The sequence below is a fragment of the Papio anubis genome, chromosome 7 (assembly GCF_008728515.1).
Source record: "Papio anubis isolate 15944 chromosome 7, Panubis1.0, whole genome shotgun sequence".
NCBI classification, from domain to species: domain Eukaryota; kingdom Metazoa; phylum Chordata; class Mammalia; order Primates; family Cercopithecidae; genus Papio; species Papio anubis.
In genome coordinates this window covers 142,647,649-142,671,421 of record NC_044982.1, presented here as the reverse complement: position 1 = coordinate 142,671,421, position 23,773 = coordinate 142,647,649, and the positions used below count along the sequence as shown (strand labels likewise).

Below are 23,773 nucleotides of genomic sequence, written 5' to 3'. Positions count from 1 at the left end.
GAATTCTTTCAAACATGAAAGAATACAACCAATGTAACATAAACTTTCAGAGAATTGAAAAGGAAAAAACACTCCCCAACCCATTTTATGAGACCAGCGTAAGTTGGATAGCAAAACTAAGAATATTATGAGAAAGAAAAATTATGGCAGTTTCTCTTATTAATATAGATATAAAAATCCTAAACAAGGCCAGGTGCATTGGCTCACACCTGTAAATCCCAGCGCTTTGGGAGGCCAAGTCAGGCGGATCACCTGAGGTCAGGAGTTCGAGACCAGCCTGGGCAACATGGTGAAACCCTGTCTCTACTAAAAATACAAAAATTAGCTGGGCACCGTGATGCACTCATGTTGTCCCAGCTACTCAGGAGGCTGAGGATGGAGAATCGCTTGAACCTGGGAGGCAGAGGTTGCAGTGAACCGAGATTGTGCTACTCCAGCCTAGTGACAGAGTGAGACTCGGTCTCAAAAAAAAATTCTGAACAAAATATTAGCAAGTCAAATCCAGAGATAGATAAAAATTATACACATGATGACCATGTTGGATTTAATCTGAAAATTCAAGGTTGTTTAATACTTGAAAAGCGATCTATATAATTTACCAAATTAATTTAACAAAATATATGAGGAAAATCATCTCAAAAGATGTAAAGAGAGCATTTGAGGAAATCCATGCATTTATGATAAAACAACCAATTTTAAGCAAAGGAAGATTAGAAAGTAATTTCCTTAATTCGATAGAGTATTTTAAGCATCCTATAACAAATACCAAATTTAATGATTAATTCTCAAAAACCTTCCCCTTGAGATCTAGAAAAGGATACCCACCATCATCACTTCTATTCAGCTTTTCACTGTAGATTCTAATCAGTGCAGTAAAGCACAGAAAAGGAAATAAAGAGTATAGAGATTGGAAAGGAAGAAATATAACTGATAAGCTAATATTATTTGTAGACAATATGATTTTATATGTAGAAAACTCAAAACAATTTATAAACAAATATATTTAGCAAAGTCATTACATGCAAGATTTATATACAAATTATATTTCTGTATATAGCAGCAATAAACATAGTGAAACTTTTAAAAAGAAACTTTTCAATAGCATAAAAACATCAGATACCTTGAAAAGTTCTTACAAAAGATTTACAAGAACCTCTATAAGCTACAAAATATTGTTGACAGAAATTAATTAATATATAAATAAATCCATGTCCATGGATTGGAATGCTCGTTGTTTTAATTATGTCAATTCCTCACAGATTAATCTAGAACTTCATTGCCATCCCAAGTATAATCCCGGCAGGATTTGGGGGTTTTGGGTGGAATCTGATAAGCTGACTCTAAAATGTGTATGAAAACTGCAAAGGAATAAGAATAGCCAAGACAATTTATAAGAGTAATAAACTGTAAAGACTTCCACTATCAGATATGAAGATTTATTATGATGCTTTTTTTTTTTTTTTTTTTTTTTTTTTGGAGACAAAGTCTCGCTGTATCGCCTAGGCTGGAATGCAGTGGCGTGATCTCAGCTCACTGCAACCCCTGCCTACCACATTCAAGCGTTTGTTGCCCAGGCTGGAGTGCAGTGGCACAATCTTGGCTCACTGCAACCTCCACCTCGCAGGTTCGAATGATTCTTCTCCTTCAGCCTCCTGAGTAGCTGAGATTACAGGTGCATGCCACAACACCCGGATAATTTTTGTATTTTTAGTTAGAGATGGGGTTTCACTATGTTGGCCAGGCTGGTCTTAAACTCCTGACCTCAAGTGATCCACCCACCTCAGCCTCCCAAAGTGCTGGGATTACAGGCATGAGCCACTGTGCCCGACCTACTATGCTATTTTATACAAGGGACTTTAACATCCATGGATTTTGGTATTTGTTGGGGTCCTGGAACCAGTCCTCACTGGATACTGAGGGAGGAACAACTGTATTCACCATAAATCACTTTGTAGGATCAATTGACCTCATCAGTCTGGTACATAATGGCCCAGGCCTCACGCATACGAAAACATTTGTAAAGCAGAATATTTCATGGGCTCAGAGGTTATCTCTCAGAATCCAGCCAAGGGCCACTCCTGAAAACAAAGCTTTCTTTGGAATGTACAGGGTTTGAGCAACCACGACATACATTGCATCACAACAGGAGATACATTCTGAGAAAGGTGGTTTTTAGTTGATTTCATCATTGTGAACATTATAGACTGTACCTACACAAATCTAGATAGTATAGGTTTGCCTTGGAAATGGGGAGATGGTAAGGTTGTTCAGATGCTGTTAGGTATAAATTATAGCTACCATACTTCTTTCATTTCCTTGATTTCTCTTTACCTTCCACAAGTCCAGTAAATCAGTCAATAGATTGCTTCCTGTGCCTACTATATGCAGGGCCTATATATACCTTGAGATAGAAATGTGGTCTTTTTGCCCTAATATGTTCCTGATAATGAAATCAATTCAAAAGCCAGTCAATAGTTTGCCTACAATTGTTTTGTGTATAAAGCCTGCAGTAACATTTTTGTTACAGTTTGTATACCCCAGCCTCCCATCTCTCATGATGATAACTCATATCTCAACAGATTATAAGTCATCACGTGTCATTTACCTTCCGGATACTTGAAATAGTCACAACTCTAGGTATTAAATTGAATAATGCAAGATAAGTTGAATGTGTTAACTACCAAATGAATAAATGAAATGATAGTGAATATTACCAATAGATGGCTAGAAAAAAGAGGTTGCCGTCCTTAAACTTTCTTTTTCATTCTCTCTAGGTTTATTGTAACTAGATCTAATAGTTTCATTTTGCTTATAATAGTGGCAATATAATAAATTAATGACATAAAAATATAAACTTAAAAATAAAACAGTTGAGAAATTGAAACCCATAAATGAACATTGGACTAATGAAGCAAAAGTGACTTATCTTGATGTTTCCTTTGACTTATAGTACAGAATTAAAATATACAGCCTAGTTTTTCTTGATTGAAATACCCTTTTGTGATTAAGAAATGTTATTATCCTCTTATTTTCTACTGGTTTTTATTTTTGAACGTGTTTCTATTTTATTTCACCAACAATTTAAAACTATCTTTAGGGCCAGGTGCGGTGGCTCATGCCTGTAATCCCAGCACTTTGGGAGGCTGAGGTGGGCGGATCACAAGGTCAAAAGATCAAGACCATCCTGGCCAACATGGTGAAACCCCATCTCTACCAAAAATACAAAAATCAGCTGGGTGTGGTGGCATGCACCTGTAGTCCCAGCTACTGGGAAGGCTGAGGCAGGAGAATCTCTTGAACCCGGGAGGCAGAGGTTGCAGTGAGCTGAGATCACGCTATTGCACTCCAGCCTGGCGATAGAACAAGACTCTGTCTCAAAAATATAATATAATAAAATTTTAAAAAACTATCTTTATTTACCAAAGACTGCCAAAGTCATATGAACTTCAAAAGCATGCAGGCTAGTTATTTAATTTATGAGTTCATTTATTTATAGGTCAGTGATACCATGTAGATAGTATACAAACATACATGTGTACCTGTACACATAATACAGACAGACAAAAGTAAATACTTTACAACTTTGATTTTAAAATTTTAGCCATGAGGCCTGGTGTGGTGGCTCATGCCTGTAATCCCAGCACTTTGGGAGGCCGAGGTGGGCAGATCATTTGAAGTCAGGTGTTCGAGACCAGCCTGGCCAACATGGCGAAACCTGGTCTTACTAAAAATGCAAAAAAAAATGTAGATGGGTGTTGTGGTGTACCCCTGTAATCCCAGCTACTGGAGAGGCTGAGGCAGAAGAATCGCTTGAACCCAGGAAATGGAGGTTGTAGTGAGCTGAGATTGCAACACTGCACTCCAGCCTGGGCGACAGAGTGAGACTTCATCTCAAAAAAAAAAATTTTTTTTAATAAAAAATAAAATTTTAGCCACGAGAAATGGCTATATTTGCTTTCTCATTTAACATTTGCTTTCTCATACCTTCCCAATAAAACTCACTAGTTTAAAAGGATAGTTGTAGTCAAAAGTATCAAACTATGCCTTTGTAAATTGAAAAGGTTAAAGTTTATCTATTCCACATGACCGAAGCTCTTACTGAATTTCTTCTCTACTACTTTCTGAAGTTTGTAGTCTGATATTTGAGATGTCTTACAGAATGTCTAGCATTCTGTGTGAAGTTTTATTGTGTTGTTTAATGTGAACTGAAAAGTGCGTTAAATTTTCACCTGATTAGGTGATGTGGAGCATGTGAAGTTAGACCAGATGGTATATGAATTAAAGTAAAATGTATGAAAAATTACTTCATATGCATGCAATACATGCTTATTATATATTTAATATACTTTAGCTCACTTACCTCAGAAAAGGAATTTAAATATTGAAAATAATCTTTTACAATTTTTCAAACTTAATACAACTCAAAGACTTTCAATAGCTGGTGGGTGTGTTGTTTCTTTGTGTTCTCATGTTTAAACTATTGGGATGAAGCTATCTTGTTGCTGATAATCAAATCATTTTCAGCTGGCCACCAGAGTGAACATAATATTTAAGTGCACAATTGAATTTTGCAACAATATAAGGAAATACGGGATCCAAACTAAATATAATTACTTTGTTACTCCCCTAGCTGGGCACAGATTTAACAGTTTTGTTACTGAGCAGCAGAATTGTACTAAAGGTTGTAAAAAGTTGAAATGCCTCAGAGATGAAGTCTGCTATTTAATTCCTGTTAAGACACATCATAAGCCGGGTGTGGTGACTCACACCTGTAATCCCAGCACTTTGGGAGGCTGAGACTGGCAGATCACAAGGTCAGGAGATTGAGACCATCCTGGCTAACACAGTGAAACCCCATCTCTCCTAAAAATACAAAAAATTAGCCGGGCGTGGTTGGGCACCTATAGTCCCAGTTACTCAGGAGGCTGAGGCAGAAGAATGGCGTGAACCCGGGAGGTGGAGCTTGCAGTGAGCCGAGATTGTGCCACTGCACTCCAGCCTGGGTGACAGAGCAAGACTCCATCTCAAAACACACACACACACACACACACACACACACACATATATCATAGATTTATACCATCAAATGATAACTTTGCCCTCATTACTTTTTTCTCTTCTTAAATATTGTCATTCCCCAAGATCAATTCCTTGACTTATAGCTATTTTCTGTAAATATTTATTTCCTAAAATAAATTATATTCTGATAGTTTAACCGATCACCTTGAAATTTATGAGTTTTAAATCTACATGCTTATCTCTCACTTTGCACCTAGATTCTAGATCCATATAACCATGTGTCTATAAAACATTTTCATTTGGATGTCATACTGTAGCCCCAAATTCAGTTTATCTAAAGCAACATTTGCTTTCTCATACCTTCCCAATTTGGGTATAGGTAGCATTAACTGTAGTTTCCAGACTAGGATTTGGAATAATCCTTTGACTCTTTCTGCTCTATTATGTCATATATTCGTTTTGTCATTTTCAAACGTATCTGATTCATCAGTTTCTAACATTTCCTCCATCTTCCTAGTGTAAGTCCTCATAGCTTCTTACCTAAATAGCTACTGGAGATACAGTAAGGCATAAGGCAGATCAGATTTCTGTTCTCAGGGAGCTTAAAAGAAATCTTGACTACTGGTTATTGCCTCCTACATAATGTTCAAACTCACTCTATCAAAAGGAAGCCAACTGAAGCCACTGTCTCCATGTTCAGATGTTACTTTCTAGAGCACTATGCAATAGCACACATACCATCACTTCCTAATTTGTTTACTTATCTGTTTTCCTTACTATACTCAGTTATAGGAGATGAAGATAGGATGTTATTTTTGCTTTCTATTTTTATTTTTGAGACAGAGTCTCATTCTGTCACCCAGGCTGGAATGCAGCAGTATGATCATAGCTTACTGCAGCCTGAAACTCCTAGGCTGAAGGCTCCTGAGTAGCTGAGATTACAGGTGTGCGTCACCATGCCCAACTGTAGATTTATGATTTATTTTTGTATCACAGTGCATAGTGCAATACCTATCACATACATCAGTGAACCATGGATGGATGAAGGAGCATTGTAGATACTTCCATACACTTTGTCATTGGATTTAAACAGTGACCACAAGTGAATAGAGGAGACTTTTTTTTTTTTTTTTTTGAGACAGAATTTCACTCTTGTTGCCCAGGCTGAAGTGCAAATAGAGCAATCTTGGCTCACTGCAACCTCCACCTCCCAGGTTCAAGCCATTCTCCTGCCTCAGCCTCCCAAGTAGCTGGGATTACAGCCACCCGCCACCACGGCCAGCTACTTTTTTGTGTTTTTAATAGAGATGGGGTTTCTCCATGTTGGCCAGGCTGGTCTCAAACTCCTGACCTCAGGTGATCCACCCACCTTGGCCTCCCAAAGTTCTGGGATTACAGGCATGAGCCACCATGCCTGACCCTGTAATTATCCTTAATTTGCTTGTTGAAACTTACTTTTTCTCATATAAATACAGTCAAATTAATCTTTTCACTGTCTTCTAAATACCCCATCTTTGTTCTTACCTGTTCTTTCAATGCTTCTTTCTTTCCCTGTCATAGTCTAATATAATTGCCTTCTTTTTGAAACTTTCCCTTCTCTCACATTGACACGTTGCTCTTAAATGTTGAATAAGTTAGCAGTCTGTTATATTGATCAATATTATGCATTTTTGTCTGTACCATTATATTCATTCAATGTTTAATGCAAAGTTTGTCTGATCTCCTTATCCTGATTGGCAACTCTGTGTAGTTGATTCTGTGTTTTTCAACTTTTGTTGTCTGTGAGAATGTTGGAAGCCCAGTATTAAAGGTTAGCTATAAATATTTCTCCAAACACGATGATTCTGTATATATAATAGCACAGATCACTATTTAACAAAGAGCAATTGTGTCATTATTCATTCTTGTTGATATGTTTATTATCTCTGAGTATCACTGTAATTATAGTATTAAAATTTTGACTAAATTTAGGCTAGGCAGATCATCAAACACCTAAAAAAAGGAAATTTTACATTGTTCTGTTGGAATATTATAGTAGGTACAAGTGGGACATTTCTTTATTCCATGTCTGACAATATTAGTAAATGATATATATGTTTTTAGTACCTTGTCTTAGCCTAATTTTTTGAGTCTTCTGTATTTCATAACTTTGATTTTAAAATGAAGGCCGGGTGTGGTGGCTCACTCTGTAATCCCAGCACTTTGGGAGGCCGTCTCAAAAAAAAAAAAAAAAAGGGAGGGTGTGGGGACAACAGGAGACTGAAGTAATTGGAGTAACTGGGGCCAATAAAAAGAGCCCCAGTTTGGGAGGCGGGCAGATCACCTGAGGTCAGGAGTTCAAGACCAGCATGGCCAACATGGTGAAATCCTGTCTCTACTAAAAATACAAACATTAGCCGGTCGTGGTGGTGGGCGCCTGTAATCCTAGCTACTTAGGAGGCTGAAGCAGGAGAATCACTTGAACCTGGGAGGTGGAGGTTGCAGTGAGCTGATATCAGGCTACTGCACTCCAGCCTGGGCGACAGAGTGAGACTCGGTCTCAAAAAGAATAAAAAAAGAAAAAGAAAATATAGATTTCTGTAAATCTCTTTTTACTGCTTATATTGACATCATTTATTTTATTATTCAAAAAGAGATAATAAAACTCATCAAAATGTTTGATTTATAATTAGGAGACAGAGTATTTTCTTACAAATAGCCTACCTATTCTCCTGTATGTTTCTTTTCTCTAACTCTATTTCATCCACTTTTCTATTTATTTATTTATTGTACATACTCCAAGCTTATACTAGAATAGTTTTAAAATGAATTCATGCTCTTTTACTGGCCCCAGTTACTCCAATTACTTCAGTCTCCTGTTGTCCCCACACCCTCCCTTCTTTTTTTTTTTTTTTTTTTTGAGACGGAGTTTCACTCTTGTTGCCCAGGCTGGAGTGCAATGGTACAATCTCAGTGAGCGGCAACCTCCGCCTCCTGGGTTCAAGCAATTCTCCTGCCTCAGCCTCCCAAGTAGCTGGGATTACATGCATGCACCACCACGCCTGCCTAATTTTGTATTTTAGTAGAGACAGGGTTTCTCCGTGTTGGTCAGGCTGGTCTTGAACTCCCAACCTCAGGTGATCTGCCCACCTCGCCGCCTTTTCTTTTTTTTTAGACAGTCTTGTTCTGTCGCCCAGGCTGGAGTGCAGTGGCCCAATCTCGGCTCACTGCAAGCTCTGCCTCCTGGGTTCACACCATTCTCCTGACTCAGCCTCCCCAGTAGCTGGGACTACAGGCGCTCACCACCATGCCCGACTAATTTTCTGTATTTTTAGTAGAGATGGTGTTTCACCGTGTTAGCCAGGATGGTCTTGATCTCCTGATCTTGTGATCCGTCCGCCTTGGCCTCCCAAAGTGCTGGGATTACAGGCATGAGCCACTGTGCCCGGCCACGCCTGGCCTTCTTTAAAAGCCTCTGTAAGTGCAATTTGTCCTTTAATGATTTTCCTGATGGACTCTTTACCCAACAATTAGAAATACATTGGCTTGATGATGTGATGAACCATCTGTAGAATCGACCAGTACCCCCATAATTCTATTTGTACTTAACCTTTCTTTCCAAGCAAAGGAAGCTGTTAATTTTTTTCCTGAGTGTTCCATTGCAATGTAAATTTTACTTATTTATTTATCTATTTATTTATTTTTAGAGATAAGAGTCTTGCTGAGGTGCAGTGGCACAATCGTAGCTCACTATAACCTCAAACTCGTGGCCTTAAATGATCCTCCTGCATCAACCTCCCAAGTAGATAAGACTACAGAAACCCGGCTAATTTTTTTTTTTTTTTTTTTTAAAGAGAAGAGGTCTCACTCTGTCACCCAGGCTAAAGTGCAGTGGCAATATCCTAACTCACTGTAGCCTTGGACTCCTGGGCTTAAGCAGTCCTCCTACCTTAGCCTCCTGAGTAGCTGAGACTATAGGTGTGGACCACCATACCCAGCTAATTTTTGTATTTTTTGTAGAGATGGATCTCACTATGTTACCCAGGCTGGTCTCGAACTCCTGGGCTTAAGCAATCCTCCCACCTTGGCCTCCCAAAGTACTGCTATGACAGGCATACGCCACTGCACCCAGCCTGCAATGTAAATTTTTGAAATATATTTTTAAAAATTTAGACCTATCACAGAAAGTTGTTAAATTTCTAAGTCTCAAATTCTTGCATTATTAGGAAGTTAATTTTATGGATTAAAATAAATCTACTTTTATGCTAAGTTAAACTTAATGTCTAAGTATAGTTTTAGTTGTACTTGCATTTCTAATGCAGATCCTAGTGTGCCTAACTTTTTTATTTTCAATGTCTAATTGTTGAATAGTTTTCTACAGTAGGTATTATGTCTATTTATCTTCTTCTTTTTTTTTTTTTTTTTTGAGATGGAGTCTTGCTCTTGTCACCCAGGCTGGAGTGCAATGGCACAATCTCGGCTCACTGCAGCCTCTGCCTCCCAGACTCAAGCAATTCTCCTGCCTCAGCCTCTTGTGTAGCTGGGATTACAGGCACCTGCCACCAAGCCTGGCTAATTTCTGTATTTTTAGTAGAGATGGGGTTTTACCATGTTTGCGAGGCTATTCTCGAACTACTGACCTCAGGTGATCCACCCACCTTGGCCTTCCATAGTGCCGGGATTACAGGTGTGAGACACTGCACCAGGCCTGTCTTCTTGATTTCTAATGGTTATGAATGTGTACAATATAATGGCCTGATATAGGTCAGTTTTCTTAAGATTCCATTGACTTTTTAAAAAATCTGGCTTAGGAAATGAGAAGAGATACACCAGAATTACTTGAGGTTTTTTTGTTTTTTTGTTTTTTTTTTCTTTTTTTTAAACCACTAGGGATTCTGATGGCTTACTTTCTTTGCCATCCCTTTTCGGAAATCCAAAATGTACGCCACCATACCTAGCTAAGTTTTGTATTTTTTGTAGAGAAAGGTTTTGCCATGTTGCCCAGGCTGGTGTCAAACTCTTGAGCTCAAGCGATCCACCCACCTCAGCCTCCCAAAGTTCTGGGATTACAAGCGTGGGCCACTGCACCAGGCCTAGATTTTCAAATTTTAAATATGTATTATATCTAGTAATAAAATAATGTATTCTCCTAAAATGTTAATTTAGACACACTTATATTGGAGAAGTCATTGGTTATTATGAAAACATTCCTAAAAATGGTGCCCATTTCTTTAAGAAATCATTCAAATCTTAAGTGGCAAGCACTAAAATTAACACAAAAGAGAAATTCTTTTTTAAAGAGAAGTTATGTATTTTCAGAGTCTTTGCTCTTACATACTTTTGTCTTGGATAACTTTCACAAAATGTATCCTTTTATATCCAGTACCCCAAAAGTTGCCAGGTTTCACTTGTCTACTTTCTGGTCTGCCTTCAGTATAGATTCCTTCTTTTCTTCTCTCTTTACTCTTGAATTAATCCTCTACCTACTTCACAGGCCGATTCTTTGATGAGAATGAATCCCCTGTTGATCCGCAGCATGGCTCTAAACTGGCGGATTATAATGGGGATGATGGTAACGTAGGTGAGTATGAGGCAGACAAGCAGGCTGAGCTGGCTTACAATGAGGAAGAAGATGGTGATGGTGGAGAGGAAGACGTCCAAGGTGAGCGTGGGCCTGGCCTCCATGCTATAACCGTGAAACCCACCTCTAAGTTTTTTGGTTGAATTTGTGTAGAATTTTCCCTACCTATTAGTGGCAGTGTAACCTAAATTTTTTGTTTTTTCTTTGAGATGGAGTTTTGCTCTTGTTGCCCAGGCTGGAGTCCAATGGCGTGATCTCGGCTCATTGCAACCTCCACCTTCCAGGTTCAAGCGATTGTCCTGCCTCAGCCTCCTGAGTAGCTGGGATTACAGGCATGCACCACCACGCCTGGCTAATTTTGTATTTTCAGTAGAGACGGGGTTTCTCTATGTTGGTCAGGCTGGTCTCAAACTCCTGACCTCAGGTGATCCACCCACCTCAGGCTCCCAAAGTGTTGGGATTACAGGCGTGAACCACTGCGCCCAGCCAACCTCAGTATTAATATGAAGAGGTTCTGTGCAGTTTTTCAGTTTTATTTTGAAAACTGTTTTATAATAGTGGCATTTGTAAATCTGTAAATTATTTTAATTTTTTAAAATTTGGTTATCATGTGTATTATTGATACAGCTACAATTTAAAACTTAGAATCTTCAGAAATTTTAGAATTAAATTGTTTAAAATGACTCTAGACTACCTAAGGCAAATGCTCCTAGAAAATACACTTTTCCAATTTCTCATCTAAAGACATTTCATTACAAATATTGCCCAGGTAGCTTTTTCGTTATAAGGAAAGTCACAAAGGGAACGGTCTTCTCCACACTGAAGATAAGATTATTTCACCACTGACACAGCAGAGGAAGGCTAATTTTGAATTTTTTCTGAGAGGCTTAAAATTTATATTTAACAATCAATGTGTGAAGATTTGTTTTATATTTATTACACAGATTCAACATATTTTTCTTATTCACTGTGTTACTTCTGCTGAGCATTTAACTTAATGAAAGTTCAGAATCTACCTGTGTGCATGCAGCCCCACCCATGCATGCATATCAGAGTGTTTTTCTCTTTTGCAAGTTTTTAGGCCAGTTTTCTGCCTGCTTATATTGTTTAGTAGTATTTGTGGAGCTATTTCTCTTTTCTGTAAAAGTTGATTGTGACCTTAGTGGGTGATACGTTAAATTTTTATGTGATGCATGGAAATTTTTCATCATAACATGCTTGATTTCTTCCTTACCTGTTTTTAAAGTAATTAAATTTTTATTTAGGCTTATGACAAGCATTGTTTTTATAAAACCCAGAAGAAAATGTAGTTGTTCTACAAAATTATATGGTTTGTAGAAAAAAGGGAAACTAGAGACTCTGACTTCTACCTAGGCACTGTTATAATAGTTCATTTAGTTTAGGAAAATTATGATTACTGGGGATAGAAAAGAGATTAATATGTGCTAGGAGTTATATAAGGTTATATTTATAAGAATTTCTCAAACACTTTTTGGTAATATTGATATTGATATACATATAACCTTACAATATTATGTACTTTTTCTGTAATCTCATCCTTTTTTCATAAATTTTATCTTTTTTTTCTCATTGCTTTTGTGATTTGTTTGGATTATATTTGTTTGCAATTATTTATAATGTTTTAAGGTTTTTTCATGCATGTATATCATATCAGCAAATAGATTGTAAGCTCTTGGAGGGCAGGAATTTTTATTTATTTTGCCTTCCATTTTGTTTGTATCCTTTTCTACCTTCATGCCCACCTCCCACAGTACTTTGCGCATTACCCACCCGCCACAGTACTTTGCACATTGTCATTAACTGATAATTATATGCTTTTCTCATTGAGCTTTTATTCTTATAACTGTGACTAGGGTAATAACTCTTTAACTTCTGGTCTTACAAGCTGCTTGGTTTACACTTTCAATATTCTCTAATTTTTTTAAAGGCTTTTTCATCTCATTGGATAATTTTGAGATTTTTATTATAATGGTTTATCTCAGTCTTTGTTTTCAGTCATTTCTTATATTTTGTCTATCTTAAAGTTGATAATTGTCACAAAATTTTGATTTAATATTTGTATGGGTTTCAATCTATTGTACGTAAATTTATTTTCAGTGCCTTCTCTCTCCCTCTCTTGTACTCTTGTCCTTCTTCCTCCCCTGATTCTCACTGCCACCTTCTACTTCAAGTCCCCAAGACCCTCATGTTGTCCTCCCATTCCTTTCACAAGAAAATAGATTCTAAGGATTGAAGAAATGACAAAAGATGATGTCCTCAGTGAAGTAGAGAAGGGGTTGTTACCTTTTTGGATTTCCCTGTTTGCAAGTTAATCTTACTGGAACTGAGTGTTGCCATTTACCATTTCTTGTCTCATTCTGGCATTCTCTAGATGATAGTGGCAGGATAGGGCACCTATAAAGGGGACCAAGAACAAAAAGATGCAGGAACATCAGCTCCAACAAATAAAGAGGGCTAAGTAAGGAATACTGAGGAGACTTAAATAATTGGTTTTTGTTTGTTTGTTTGTTTGTTTGTTTTTTTGAGACGGAGTCTCGCTCTGTCACCCAGGCTGGAGTGCAGTGGCGCAATCTCGGCTCACTGCAAGCTCCGCCTCCTGGGTTTACGCCATTCTCCTGCCTCAGCCTCCCGAGTAGCTGGGACTACAAGTGCCCACCACCTCGCCCGGCTAGTTTTTTGTATTTTTAGTAGAGACGGGGTTTCACCATGTTAGCCAGGATGGTCTCGATCTCCTGACCTCGTGATCCGCCCGCCTGGGCCTCCCAAAGTGCTGGGATTACAGGCTTGAGCCACCGCGCCTGGCCTAAATAATTGTTAACATGTTTCCAGGGATTCTTTTTTTTTAATTGAGATGGAGTCTTGCTCTGTCACCCAGGCTGAAGCTGAATCTTCCTGTTGTAGAGTTGATTTTTTTTTTTTTTTTTTTTGAGACAGTCTCTCATGTCATCCAGTCTGGAGTGCAGTGGTGCAATCTCAGCTCACTGCAACCTCTGCTTCCAGGGTTCAAGCAATTCTCTTGCCTCAGCCTCCCAAATAGCTGGGACTACAGCCGTGCACCACCATGTCCATCTAAGTTTTGTATTTTTAGTAGAAATGGGGTTTCACCATGTTGGCCAGGCTGGTTTGAACTCCTGACCTCAAGTGATCCACCTGCCCCAGCCTCCCAAAGTGCTGGGATTACAGGCATGAGCCACCACACCTGGCCATCCAGGGATTCTTTAGGTATATTATTGACTGTCCAAAAAGTAGGGAGAGGTAATTATGGCTGTTCCCTAATTTATCAACAAATTGGATTCCAAGTGTTCATTACTGTGCCAATGTGGAAATAATGGTTGCGTTCCCAGTACGGTTTGCACTTGTAGCCAAAGCAGGCAGAACATAGAGTAGAAAAAAACATTAGTCGGCCAGGCACAGTGGCTCACACCTGTGATTCCAGCACTTTGGGAGGCCAAGGCGGGCGGATCACCTGAGGTCAGGAGTTCAAGACCAGCCTGGCCAACATCTCTACTAAAAAATACAAAAATTAGCTGGGCGTGGTGGCAGGTGCCTGTAGTCCCAGCTACTCAGGAGGCTGAGGCAGGAGAATTGCTTGAACCCGGGAGGCAGAGGTGTGGTAAGCCAAGATCGCACCATTGCACTCCAGCCTAGGTAACAGAATGAGACTCTGTCTCAAAAAAAGAAAGAAAGAAAGAAAAAAAACTAGTCTAGAATCAAGAGATAGTCTGTGTATTGCTTTTCAAGTCACTTAAACTCTCTGGGCCACAATTTCTTCATCTGTATGAAGACTGCTGAATTAGAATACATGATCTTTCTCAGCTTTAAAATTCTGTGGCCACATTCAAGTTGGAATCACTATATATATAACACAAGTATTATTAGAAAATATGTTTCAGATTTCAGGATGTCTGAAACAGATCTATTCCCAAATACATGAAAGAAGGTAGAAACTTTATTGCCACCATTGTGACTCTACAGCGAAAGATAACAAAAAATGAAGCACACACTTAATGTTCTATTGATAGGGGCTCTTCTCTGCTCTCTAGTAGTAGGAGTAGTTTCTTAAGTTGTGAGGTCCCTAGGATTAGAGATTCCAGCTGCAGGATAAGATTCTGGCTTCACCTAAGTATACTCTGGCTTTGGTCTCCAAAACTGTATATTATGAATTGAGGCTTTGGCAGCATATCTGCCAGTAGGGAGCTGAAGCATTCCAGCCTTATCTCTGATACCTGTTCATTACATTATTAATCATTGGGGTCAGCACTACTTGTAGAGTGTTTTGTAGAATTAAGTGAGGCCTAGTTTTCCTGTGTTTACAATTATTTATATATATAATTATACATATAAACTATATATAAATATTTATATAAAATATACATTCTTATATATTTTAATAAAAATGTGTTTGCATATTTATATTTATATAGATATATAAATGGTTATATATTTATATTATATATCATACATGTATAATATATTTCTACTATATATTTATAATATATTTCTATTTTTTATATATATATATATTTTTATTTTATTTTATTTTATTTTTTTAGACAGGGTCTCCCTCTGTCACCCAGGCTGGAGTGCAGTGACATGATCATGGCTCACTGCAGCCTCAACCTCTTGGGGTCAAGTGATCCTCCCACCTCAGTCTCCTGAGCATCTGGGACTACAGGCACACACCACCATGGCTGGCTAGTTTTTTGTATTTTTTGTAGTGGCAGGGTTTAGCCGTGTTTCCCATGTTTCCCAGGCTGGTCTTAAACTCCTGGTCTCAAGCAATCAGGCCACCTTGGTCTCCCAAAGTGCTGGGATTATAGGCATGAGCCACTGCACCTGGCTCCTCACTGGCTTTTTGCCTTTTTGCTCCAAGTTCTTGCTTTTTTTTTTTAAATTTTTTAAATTTTCTAAGATGGGGTCTTGGTATGTTGCCCAGGCTAGTTTCAAACTCCTGAGCTCAAGCTATCCACTTGCCTCAGGCTCCCAAAGTGTTGGGATCACAGGCGTGAGCCACTGCACCCAGGCGATAGAGCTTTCTTTTTTTTTTTTATTTTGTCACCCAGGCTGGAGTACAATGGTGTGATCTCAACTCACTGCAACCTCCCCCTCCCAGGTTGAAGCAATTCTCTTGCCTCAGCCTCCTGAGTAGCTGGAATTGCAGGCGTCAGCCACCATGTCCAGCTAATTTTTGTATTTTTACTAGAGACAGGGTTTCACCATGTTGGCCAGGCTGGTCTCTTTGGCCAGGCTGATCTTGAACTCCTGACTTCATGATCTGCCCACCTCAGCTTCCCAAAGTGCTGGGATTACAGGCGTGAGAAACCACACCCAGCCATGGTACACTTTCTTTAATGGAGGTAGCCTTTCTTGACTTCAGAGGGAATTTAGGAATTATTTAATAAATTATGGATGTCTTTAAAATATTTCCTTTAATATTCATTTTACCTTGATGAACTATATAATATTTTGCTGCTTCTTAAAATGAACTAAAATACTAGTTCTTATATTTAGTGGTTATCTGTTATTCTACATTAGATTTGGTTAGGTGATTTCATAATCACGTACTACTGCTTGTTTGTTTGTTTTTGTGTTTTGAGACGGGGTCTTGCTCTGTCGCCCAGGCTGGAGTGCAGTGGCGCAATCTTGGCTCACTGCAACCTCTGCCTCCTGGGTTCATGCCATTCTCCTGCCTCAGCCCCCCGAGTAGCTGGGACTACAGGCGCCCGCCACTATACCCAGCTAATTTTTTGTATTTTTAGTAGAGATGGGGTTTCACCTTGTTAGCCAGGATGGTCTTGATCTCCTGACCTCGTGATCCGCCCACCTCGGCCTTCCAAAGTGCTGGGATTATAGGCGTGAGCCACTGCGCCCGGCCTTTTTGGGATTTTGTTTGTTTGTTTGCCTCAGCCTCCCCAGTAGCTGGGACTACAGGCTCCCGCCACCACTCCCGGCTGAATTTTGTAATATTTTTAGTAGAAATGGGGTTTCACCGTGTTAGCCGGGAGGGTGTGATCCGCCCGCCTCGGCCTCCCAAAGTGCTGGGATTACAGGTATGAACCACCGCGCCTGGCCCTTTTTGGAATTTTTAAGTGAACAAATGAAAAGCGAAATCAGGATAAGAGCAAATGTCTAGGAACAGAAAAACAAATCTACTCCCAGCTCATGTACTTAACAAACATGATCTAGTTCCTAAAATTATTTGGACCTGTAATCATCTTCTCAGGAAAACAGAGATAACAACTGTGTTATCTCTGTTTTGTGTTACACTAAAATATTACACTAAAATATAACACTAAAAATATTACACTGAATGGTGTGAACCCGGGAGGCGGAGCTTGCAGTGAGCCAAGATTGCGCCACTGCACTCCAGTTTGGGCGACAGAGCAAGACTCTGTCTCAAAAAAAAGCCCCAAAAGTGGCTGGGCGTGGTGGCTCATGCCTGTAATCTAGCACTTTGGGAGGCCGAGGCAGGTGGATCTCCTGAGGTCAGGAGTTCGAGACCAGTCTGGCCAACATGGTGAAACCCTGCTTCTACTAAAACACACACAAAAAAATTAGCTGGGCGTGGTGGGGGTGGGGGGGCACCTGTAATCTCAGCAACTCGGGAGGCTGAGGCAGGGGAATTGCTAGAACCTGGGAGGCGGAGGTTGCAGTGAGCCGAGATCTCGCCATTGCACTCCAGCCTGGGCCACAACAGCAAGACTCCCTCTCAAAAAAAAAGAAAAAGAAAAAGCCGGGCGCTGTGCCTCATGTGAGGCCTGTAATACCAGCACTTTGGGAGCCCGAGGCAGGTGTATCACGAGGTCAGGAGTTCGAGACCAGCCTAACCATTGGTGTAACCTCGTCTCTACTAAAAAAGAAAAATACAAAAGTTATCCGGGCATGGTGGTGCATGCCTGTAATCCCAGCTATTCAAGAGGCTGAGGCAGGAGAATTGCTTGAACCCGGGAGGTGCAGGTTGCAATGAGCCAAATTTGTGCTACTGCATTCCAGCCTGGGCAACAGAGTGAGACTTCGTTTCAAAAAAAAAAAAAAAAAAATTCCAAAAAGTAAAGACACCTTTTCCTTTCAATAACTTTCCTATTACATTTCTCGAAAATTATCCACTGCTCCATGATGATTAAGTCTTAATTTAATTGTTATATTAAAGTCCTAAAAGATGTGTTTATAGCCATAAGGTGAGATTCTATAATGTGGATCCTAAGGAGAGCTTTCTGGAGAGGTGCCCATGATTATTTTCCCTTCTGAAAACAAAGATAGGCTGGGCGTGGTGGCTCACGCCTGTAATCCCAGCACTTTGGGAGGCTGAGGCGGGTGGATCACCAGGTCAGGAGTTTGAGACCATCCTGGCTAACACGGTGAAACCCTATCTCTACTAAAAAAAGACAAAAAAAATAGCTGGGCGTGGTGGCGGGTGCCTGTAGTCCCAGCTACTCAGGAGGCTGAGGCAGGAGAAGGGCGTGAACCTGGGAGGTGGAGCTTGCAGTGAGCCAAGATCATGCCACTGCACTCCAGCCTGGGCGACACAGGGAGACTCCGTCTCAAAAAAAAAAAAATTCTTTTTAAGTAAAGAGTTTTTTGATAAGAAATTGATTAGCATGTATATAAAGTAAAAGTGTGAAAATTGATATAATTTCAGGCTTTAACACATATTAAGACAGATTTGAGATTATCATACCTAGTGGATTATACTATTTAAAGATATCGCTTCTCGGGCTTTTGGCTGAGATCAAGTGTACTATTTAAAGATAGATCATTTGTTAAGAATATGGGGTAGTCTGGATGCAGTGGTCACAGCTGTAATCCCAGCACTTTGGGAAGCTAAGGTGGGCAGATTGCTTGAACCCTGGAGTTAAAGACCAGCCTGGACAACATGGTGAAACCCTGTCTCCATAAAAAAAATGGAAAAATTAGCCGGGCATGGTGGTGTGTGCCCATAGTCCCAGCTACTCAGAAAGTTGAGGTGGGAGGATCCCTTGAGCCCTGGGAGGTCAAGGCTGCAGTGAGCTGAGATTGTGCCACTGTACTCCAATCTGAGTGATGGGAGTGAGACCCTGTCTCAAAAAAAAAAAAAAAAAAAAAAAAGTGGAAAATGGTTGTCCGAAATTCTAGAAATGAAAATTTCTATAAATTTAACAGGAAAGTTGTTGAAAAATAAAGTTGGTTTGTTTGACTTTTTTTTTTTTTTTTTTTTTGGAGATAGGATTTAGCTCTGTTACCCAGGCTGGAGTACAGTGGTGTCATCTCTGCTTACTGCAACCTCTACCTCCTAGGCTCAAGCAATCCTCCTACCTCAGTCTCCTGAGTAGCTGGGACTACAGGTATACACAACCATGCCTTGCTAAATTTTGAATTTTTAGTAGAGACTGGGTTTCAGCATGTTGCCCAGTCTGGTCTCGAACTCCTGAGCTCAAGTGATCTGCCTGCCTCTGCCTCCCAAAATGATGGGATTGCGAGCTTGCACAACCATGCCCGGCCTGTTTGTCATTTTTGAAAGAAGAAAGTTTTAGAGTGTTAAAACCTCTCATACCTAAAGTAATAGTTTTCAGAAAACTATAGTATACATATGAATTTAGATTCCAGTGTATAACTTCATTTAAATTATATTAACAAAAATTAAGCTATTGGGTAATAGTATCTGTGAACCAGAATGTAAGAAAAGTGATTTTTTAAGTCTGCAGAGAAGCCAAAAGATATCATAAAAATCCATGGTGAAACCCCATCTCTACTAAAAATACAAAAATTAGCTGGGTGCAGTGGCGGGCGCCTATAGTCCCAGCCAAAAAAAAAAAAAAAAAAAAAAAAGCCAAGTACTCCAAAGGAACTCTCCAAGGCTCTGATCAAAATACTTTTCATTCTTGTTCTAATATAATTTTAATAATCTTGGCTGAGGCCGGTGGATCACTTGAGCCCAGGAGTTCCAGACCAGCCTGGGCAACAGGGCAAAATCCTGTCTTTACAAAAAATACAAAATGTAGCCATGTGTGGTGGCGTGCACCTGTGGTCCCAGCTACCTGGGAGGTTGAGGTGGGAGGATTACTTGAGGCCGGGAGGTCGAGGCTGCAAGTGAGCCATGATAACACCACTACACTTGAGCCTGGCCAACAGAGCAATATTCTGTCTCAAACAAACGAACACAACTCTTGAGCAGTCTCATTTCAAGACCTGTAATTTGCAACAAAATTAGAAAAGAAGGATTGCTATTGGCAGGTAAACTGACAACAAGGCAAAGTGACAACTCATAGCCAAGAAAGAACCAGAAAAATCTGTAATAGCCAAATAAATCAAACTCCATAGCACTACTTGGAGTAATTTAATATAGCTACTCAAAGAGGCTTTGAGGATTTTATTAACAGTAATCTTTTTTTTTTCTGTTTAATTAAGAAAAAGTTAAATTTTGGTTGTTATACTCCATTTAGGAAGCCAAAAGTAAGCTATTTGCAGAGAGGCAAAGAAATTCACTAAAATGTTAAATGTTGGGATTATAAGTGACTTTTATTTTTCTATTTTTTATAATTTTTATAATACTAATATTGGATACTTTTATAATTAGGAAAAAAATTGATTTTTAAAAGCCTGAAAACGTGTACAGAAATGTTTCTACCAAAGCTTTAATTTAAAGAACTAATTATCATCTATATAGAAATAATATATTTAGGCTGGGCACTGTGACTCAACGCCTGTAATCCCAGCACTTTAGGAGGCCAAGGTGGGCAGATCATCTGAGGTGAGGAGTTCAAGACCAGCCTGGCCAAGATGGTAAAACCCCATCTCTACTAAATATACAAAAATTAGCCAGGCATGGTGAACAGGTGCCTGTAGTCCCAACTACTTGGGAGGCTGAGGTAGGAGAATCGCTTCATCCTGGGAGACAGAGGTTGCAGTCAGCCAAGATCGCACCACTGCACTCCAGCCTAGGCAACGGAGTGAAAGTCTGTCTCAAAAAAAAAAAAAAAAAAAAGGACTATATTTATATAAAAATATTAACTTCTCAATATTTGTGGGTTCCTAAAGTTTTGCTAGCTATGTCTATCTGGCTCTATCTCTGCTTGTCTGTCATCTATGTCTATTTTTTAAAGATTTGTTAAAATTAATCTTGCAAAATAGTTCCACATACTTTTCACTCTTTAGCCAAGCAGCTAAGAAATAGAACACTATTTGTACCAGGTATAAAATAACAAGCAGGAAACTACTTTAAGGCTGAGAAAAACTGAGACATTAATTGGATTTCTGCAGTGATTTAAAAAATAATATGTTGATACAAAATTATTTTACTTACAGATGATGAAGAACGAGAGCTTCAAATGGATCCTGCCGACTATGGAAAGCAACATTTCAATGATGTCCTTTAAGTCCTAAAGGAACGCTTCAGAAAACCTAAAGTGCTGTAAAATGAAATCATTCTACTTTGTCCTTTTTGACTTTTGTTGTAAAGATGAGTTGTATCAGTTGTAAAGATACATTGAGATAGAATTAAGGAAAAACTTTAATGAAGGAATGTACCCATGTACATATGTGAACTTTTTCATATTGTATTATCAAGGTATAGACTTTTTTGGTTATGATACAGTTAAGCCAAAAACAGCTAATCTTTGCATCTAAAGCAAACTAATGTATATTTCACATTTTATTGAGCCGACTTATTTCCACAAATAGATAAACAGGACAAAATGGTTGTACAAGTTATATGTGGCATAGCATAACCACAGTAGGAACAGAACAGATATTCAGCAGAAAACTTTTTATACACTAATTTTTTTTTTTTTTTTTTTTTTGAGACAGAGTTTTAGTCTTGTTTCCCAGGCTGGAGTGCAATGGCACAATCTTGGCCCACTGCAACCTCCATTCCACCTCCTGGGTTCAGGCAATTCTCCTGCCTTAGCCTCCCAAGTAGCTGGGATTACAGGCACTCGCCACCATACCCAGCTAATTTTTGTATTTTAATAGAGAGCTAATAATTGTATATTTAATAGAGACGGGTTTCACCATGTTGGCCAGGCTGGTCTTGAACTCCTGACCTCAGGTGATCCTCCTGCCTTGGCCTCCCAAAGTGCTGGGAGTACAGGTGTGAGCCACTGCGCCCAGTCTGCACACTAATTCTTGTTAGCCCAACAGCTGTTCTATTCTATCTACCCCTCATTTCATTCTCAAGGAGTCATACCTAGAATAGTTACACACAAGAGGAAAACTGGAAGCCAAACACTGGACAGTATGTATACAAAGTCACCTCCCTACTCCTTTTATTTTACAAGAGTGCTGACGTGTTTTGGCAGATGAGCCTTCAGCTGAGGCCTGATGGAAGTTGAGATAACCTGCAAAGACATAACAATATTTATGAGTTATATCTTAATTCTTGAAATTGTGGAATGCATGATTGACAATATAGTTTTAATTTTTATTTTTTCAAGTAATACCAGTACTATTTAACTATAGCCAGAACTGGCTAAAATTTTTATATTTTCAGAGTTGAAGTTGGTGAAGACATTCATGATTTAAACACCAGATCCTGAAAGGGGTTAAATCTACTTTGAAATGAATCTGCAATCAGTATTTCAAAGCTTTTCTGGTAATTTTAGTGATCTTATTTGACTAGACTTTTTCAGAAGTACTAAATAAGGAATTTTAACAGGTTTTTATTAATGCACAGATAAATAGAAGTACAGTGAGGTCTATAGCCATTTTATTAAAATAGCTTAAAAGTTTGTAAAAAAATGAATCTTTGTAATTACTTAATATGTTAGTTAAGAACCCATCAAGCTTATATTTGCTGGACTTACAAATTATTTTAAATGCATTTATCTTTTTTGACACTATTCAGTGGAATGTGTAAACTAGCCAATCCTTGTTTCTGATTTAAAGCACTTTTAAATCTTATCCTGCTCCCTAAAAACAAAAGTAATTTTTGATCAAAAGGTTTTGATCACAAGGGGAAATTTAAGATTGTTAACCCTGTTTTTCAGAAGGGCTACTGTTAATTGCACATAAACATGAAATGTGTTTTCCCCTGTGTGCTAACAGATTCTAGTCAAAATTCAAACTTATAGTGGTAAAGAAACAGGTTGTTCACTTGTTGAGGTGCAAAAATTCTTAAGACTTCTGTTTGAAATTGCTCAATGACTAGGAAAAGATGTAGTGGTTTACTAAAATTGTTTTTCCACCATGTCAAATTAAACAATTCATGCCTTTATAGGGTCAGGCCTACAATGAATAGGTATGGTGGTTCATAGAATTTTTAAAATAAGAGTTAAAGGGAAGTGATGTACATTTTGGGGACATTAGGGTAGGGAGATGAATCAAAAAATACCCCTAGTAATACTTTATATTTAATACTGCAAAAGCTTTACAAATGGAAACCATGCAATTACCTGCCTTAGTTCTTTTATCATAAAAACAATCACTTGGTTGGCTGTATTGTAGGTATTACTTATACAGCAACATTTCTTCAATTAGCAGTGTAGACATTTTATAAACAAATCTTGGACCAATTGATAATATTTCTGACTGTATTAATATTTTAGTGCTATAAAATACTATGTGAATCTCTTAAAAATCTGACATTTTACAGTCTCTATTAGACATACTGTTTTTATAATGTTTTACTTCTGCCTTAAGATTTAGGTTTTTTAAATGTATTTTTGCCCTGAATTAAGTGTTAATTTGATGGAAAACTCTGCTTTTAAAATCATCATTTACTGGGTTCTAATAAATTAAAAATTAAACTTGTTTCACTGTGTTGCTTATTCTAATACATACACAAACATCACATTCATGAAGTAAATACATTTTAACACTAAAATCTGAGTAAGTTTAGCACTCATTTTAAGTTAAGCTAAACTAAAAAACCAGATATTTCTTTCTTTCTTTTTTTTTTTTTTTGAAACAGAGTCTCACTCTCTTGCCCAGGCTGGAGTGCAGTGGCACATCTTGGCTCACTGCAATCTCTGTCTCCCAGATTCAAGCAATTCTCCTGCCTCAGCCTCCCAAGTAGCTGGGATTACAGTCACGTGCCACCACACCCGGGCAATTTTTGTATTTTTGGTAGAGACAGGGTTTCACCATGTTGGCCAGGCTGGTCTTGAACTCCTGACCTCAGGTGATCCACCTGCCTTGCCCCCCAAAGTGCTGGGATTACAGGCATGAGCTGCCATACCCGGCCTGAAAACCAAATATTTT

The 23,773-nt window shown here is 38.7% G+C and overlaps 1 protein-coding gene and 1 long non-coding RNA gene across 6 annotated transcripts in view; one reads left to right on the top strand and one right to left on the bottom strand.

Annotated features, from left to right (window-relative positions):
• Positions 1-23,325, top strand: part of CASC4 (cancer susceptibility 4) — a 122,094-nt gene extending 98,769 nt beyond the window's left edge. For 2 of the 4 annotated variants that reach the window (XM_003900864.4, XM_009210064.3), the window contains exons 9-10: positions 10,493-10,660; positions 20,882-23,325. In XM_003900864.4, coding sequence (XP_003900913.1) covers positions 10,493-10,660; positions 20,882-20,952 — 239 coding nt within the window. In that variant the 3' untranslated portion in view covers positions 20,953-23,325. The remainder of the gene's footprint in view (positions 1-10,492; positions 10,661-20,881) is intronic. The other 2 variants (XM_003900865.4, XM_009210065.3) reach the window with 1 other exon arrangement.
• Positions 10,289-21,850, bottom strand: LOC108586705. 2 transcript variants are annotated; one of them, XR_004185183.1, is made up of 4 exons: positions 21,762-21,850; positions 20,880-20,985; positions 12,884-12,994; positions 10,289-10,545 (listed from the first exon to the last, which is right to left on the bottom strand). It is a non-coding gene; the product is annotated as an uncharacterized LOC108586705 (long non-coding RNA). The 2 variants fall into 2 exon arrangements; XR_004185184.1 differs by lacking the exon at positions 10,289-10,545 and adding an exon at positions 10,599-10,684.
• Positions 23,326-23,773: the final 448 nt, after the last annotated feature.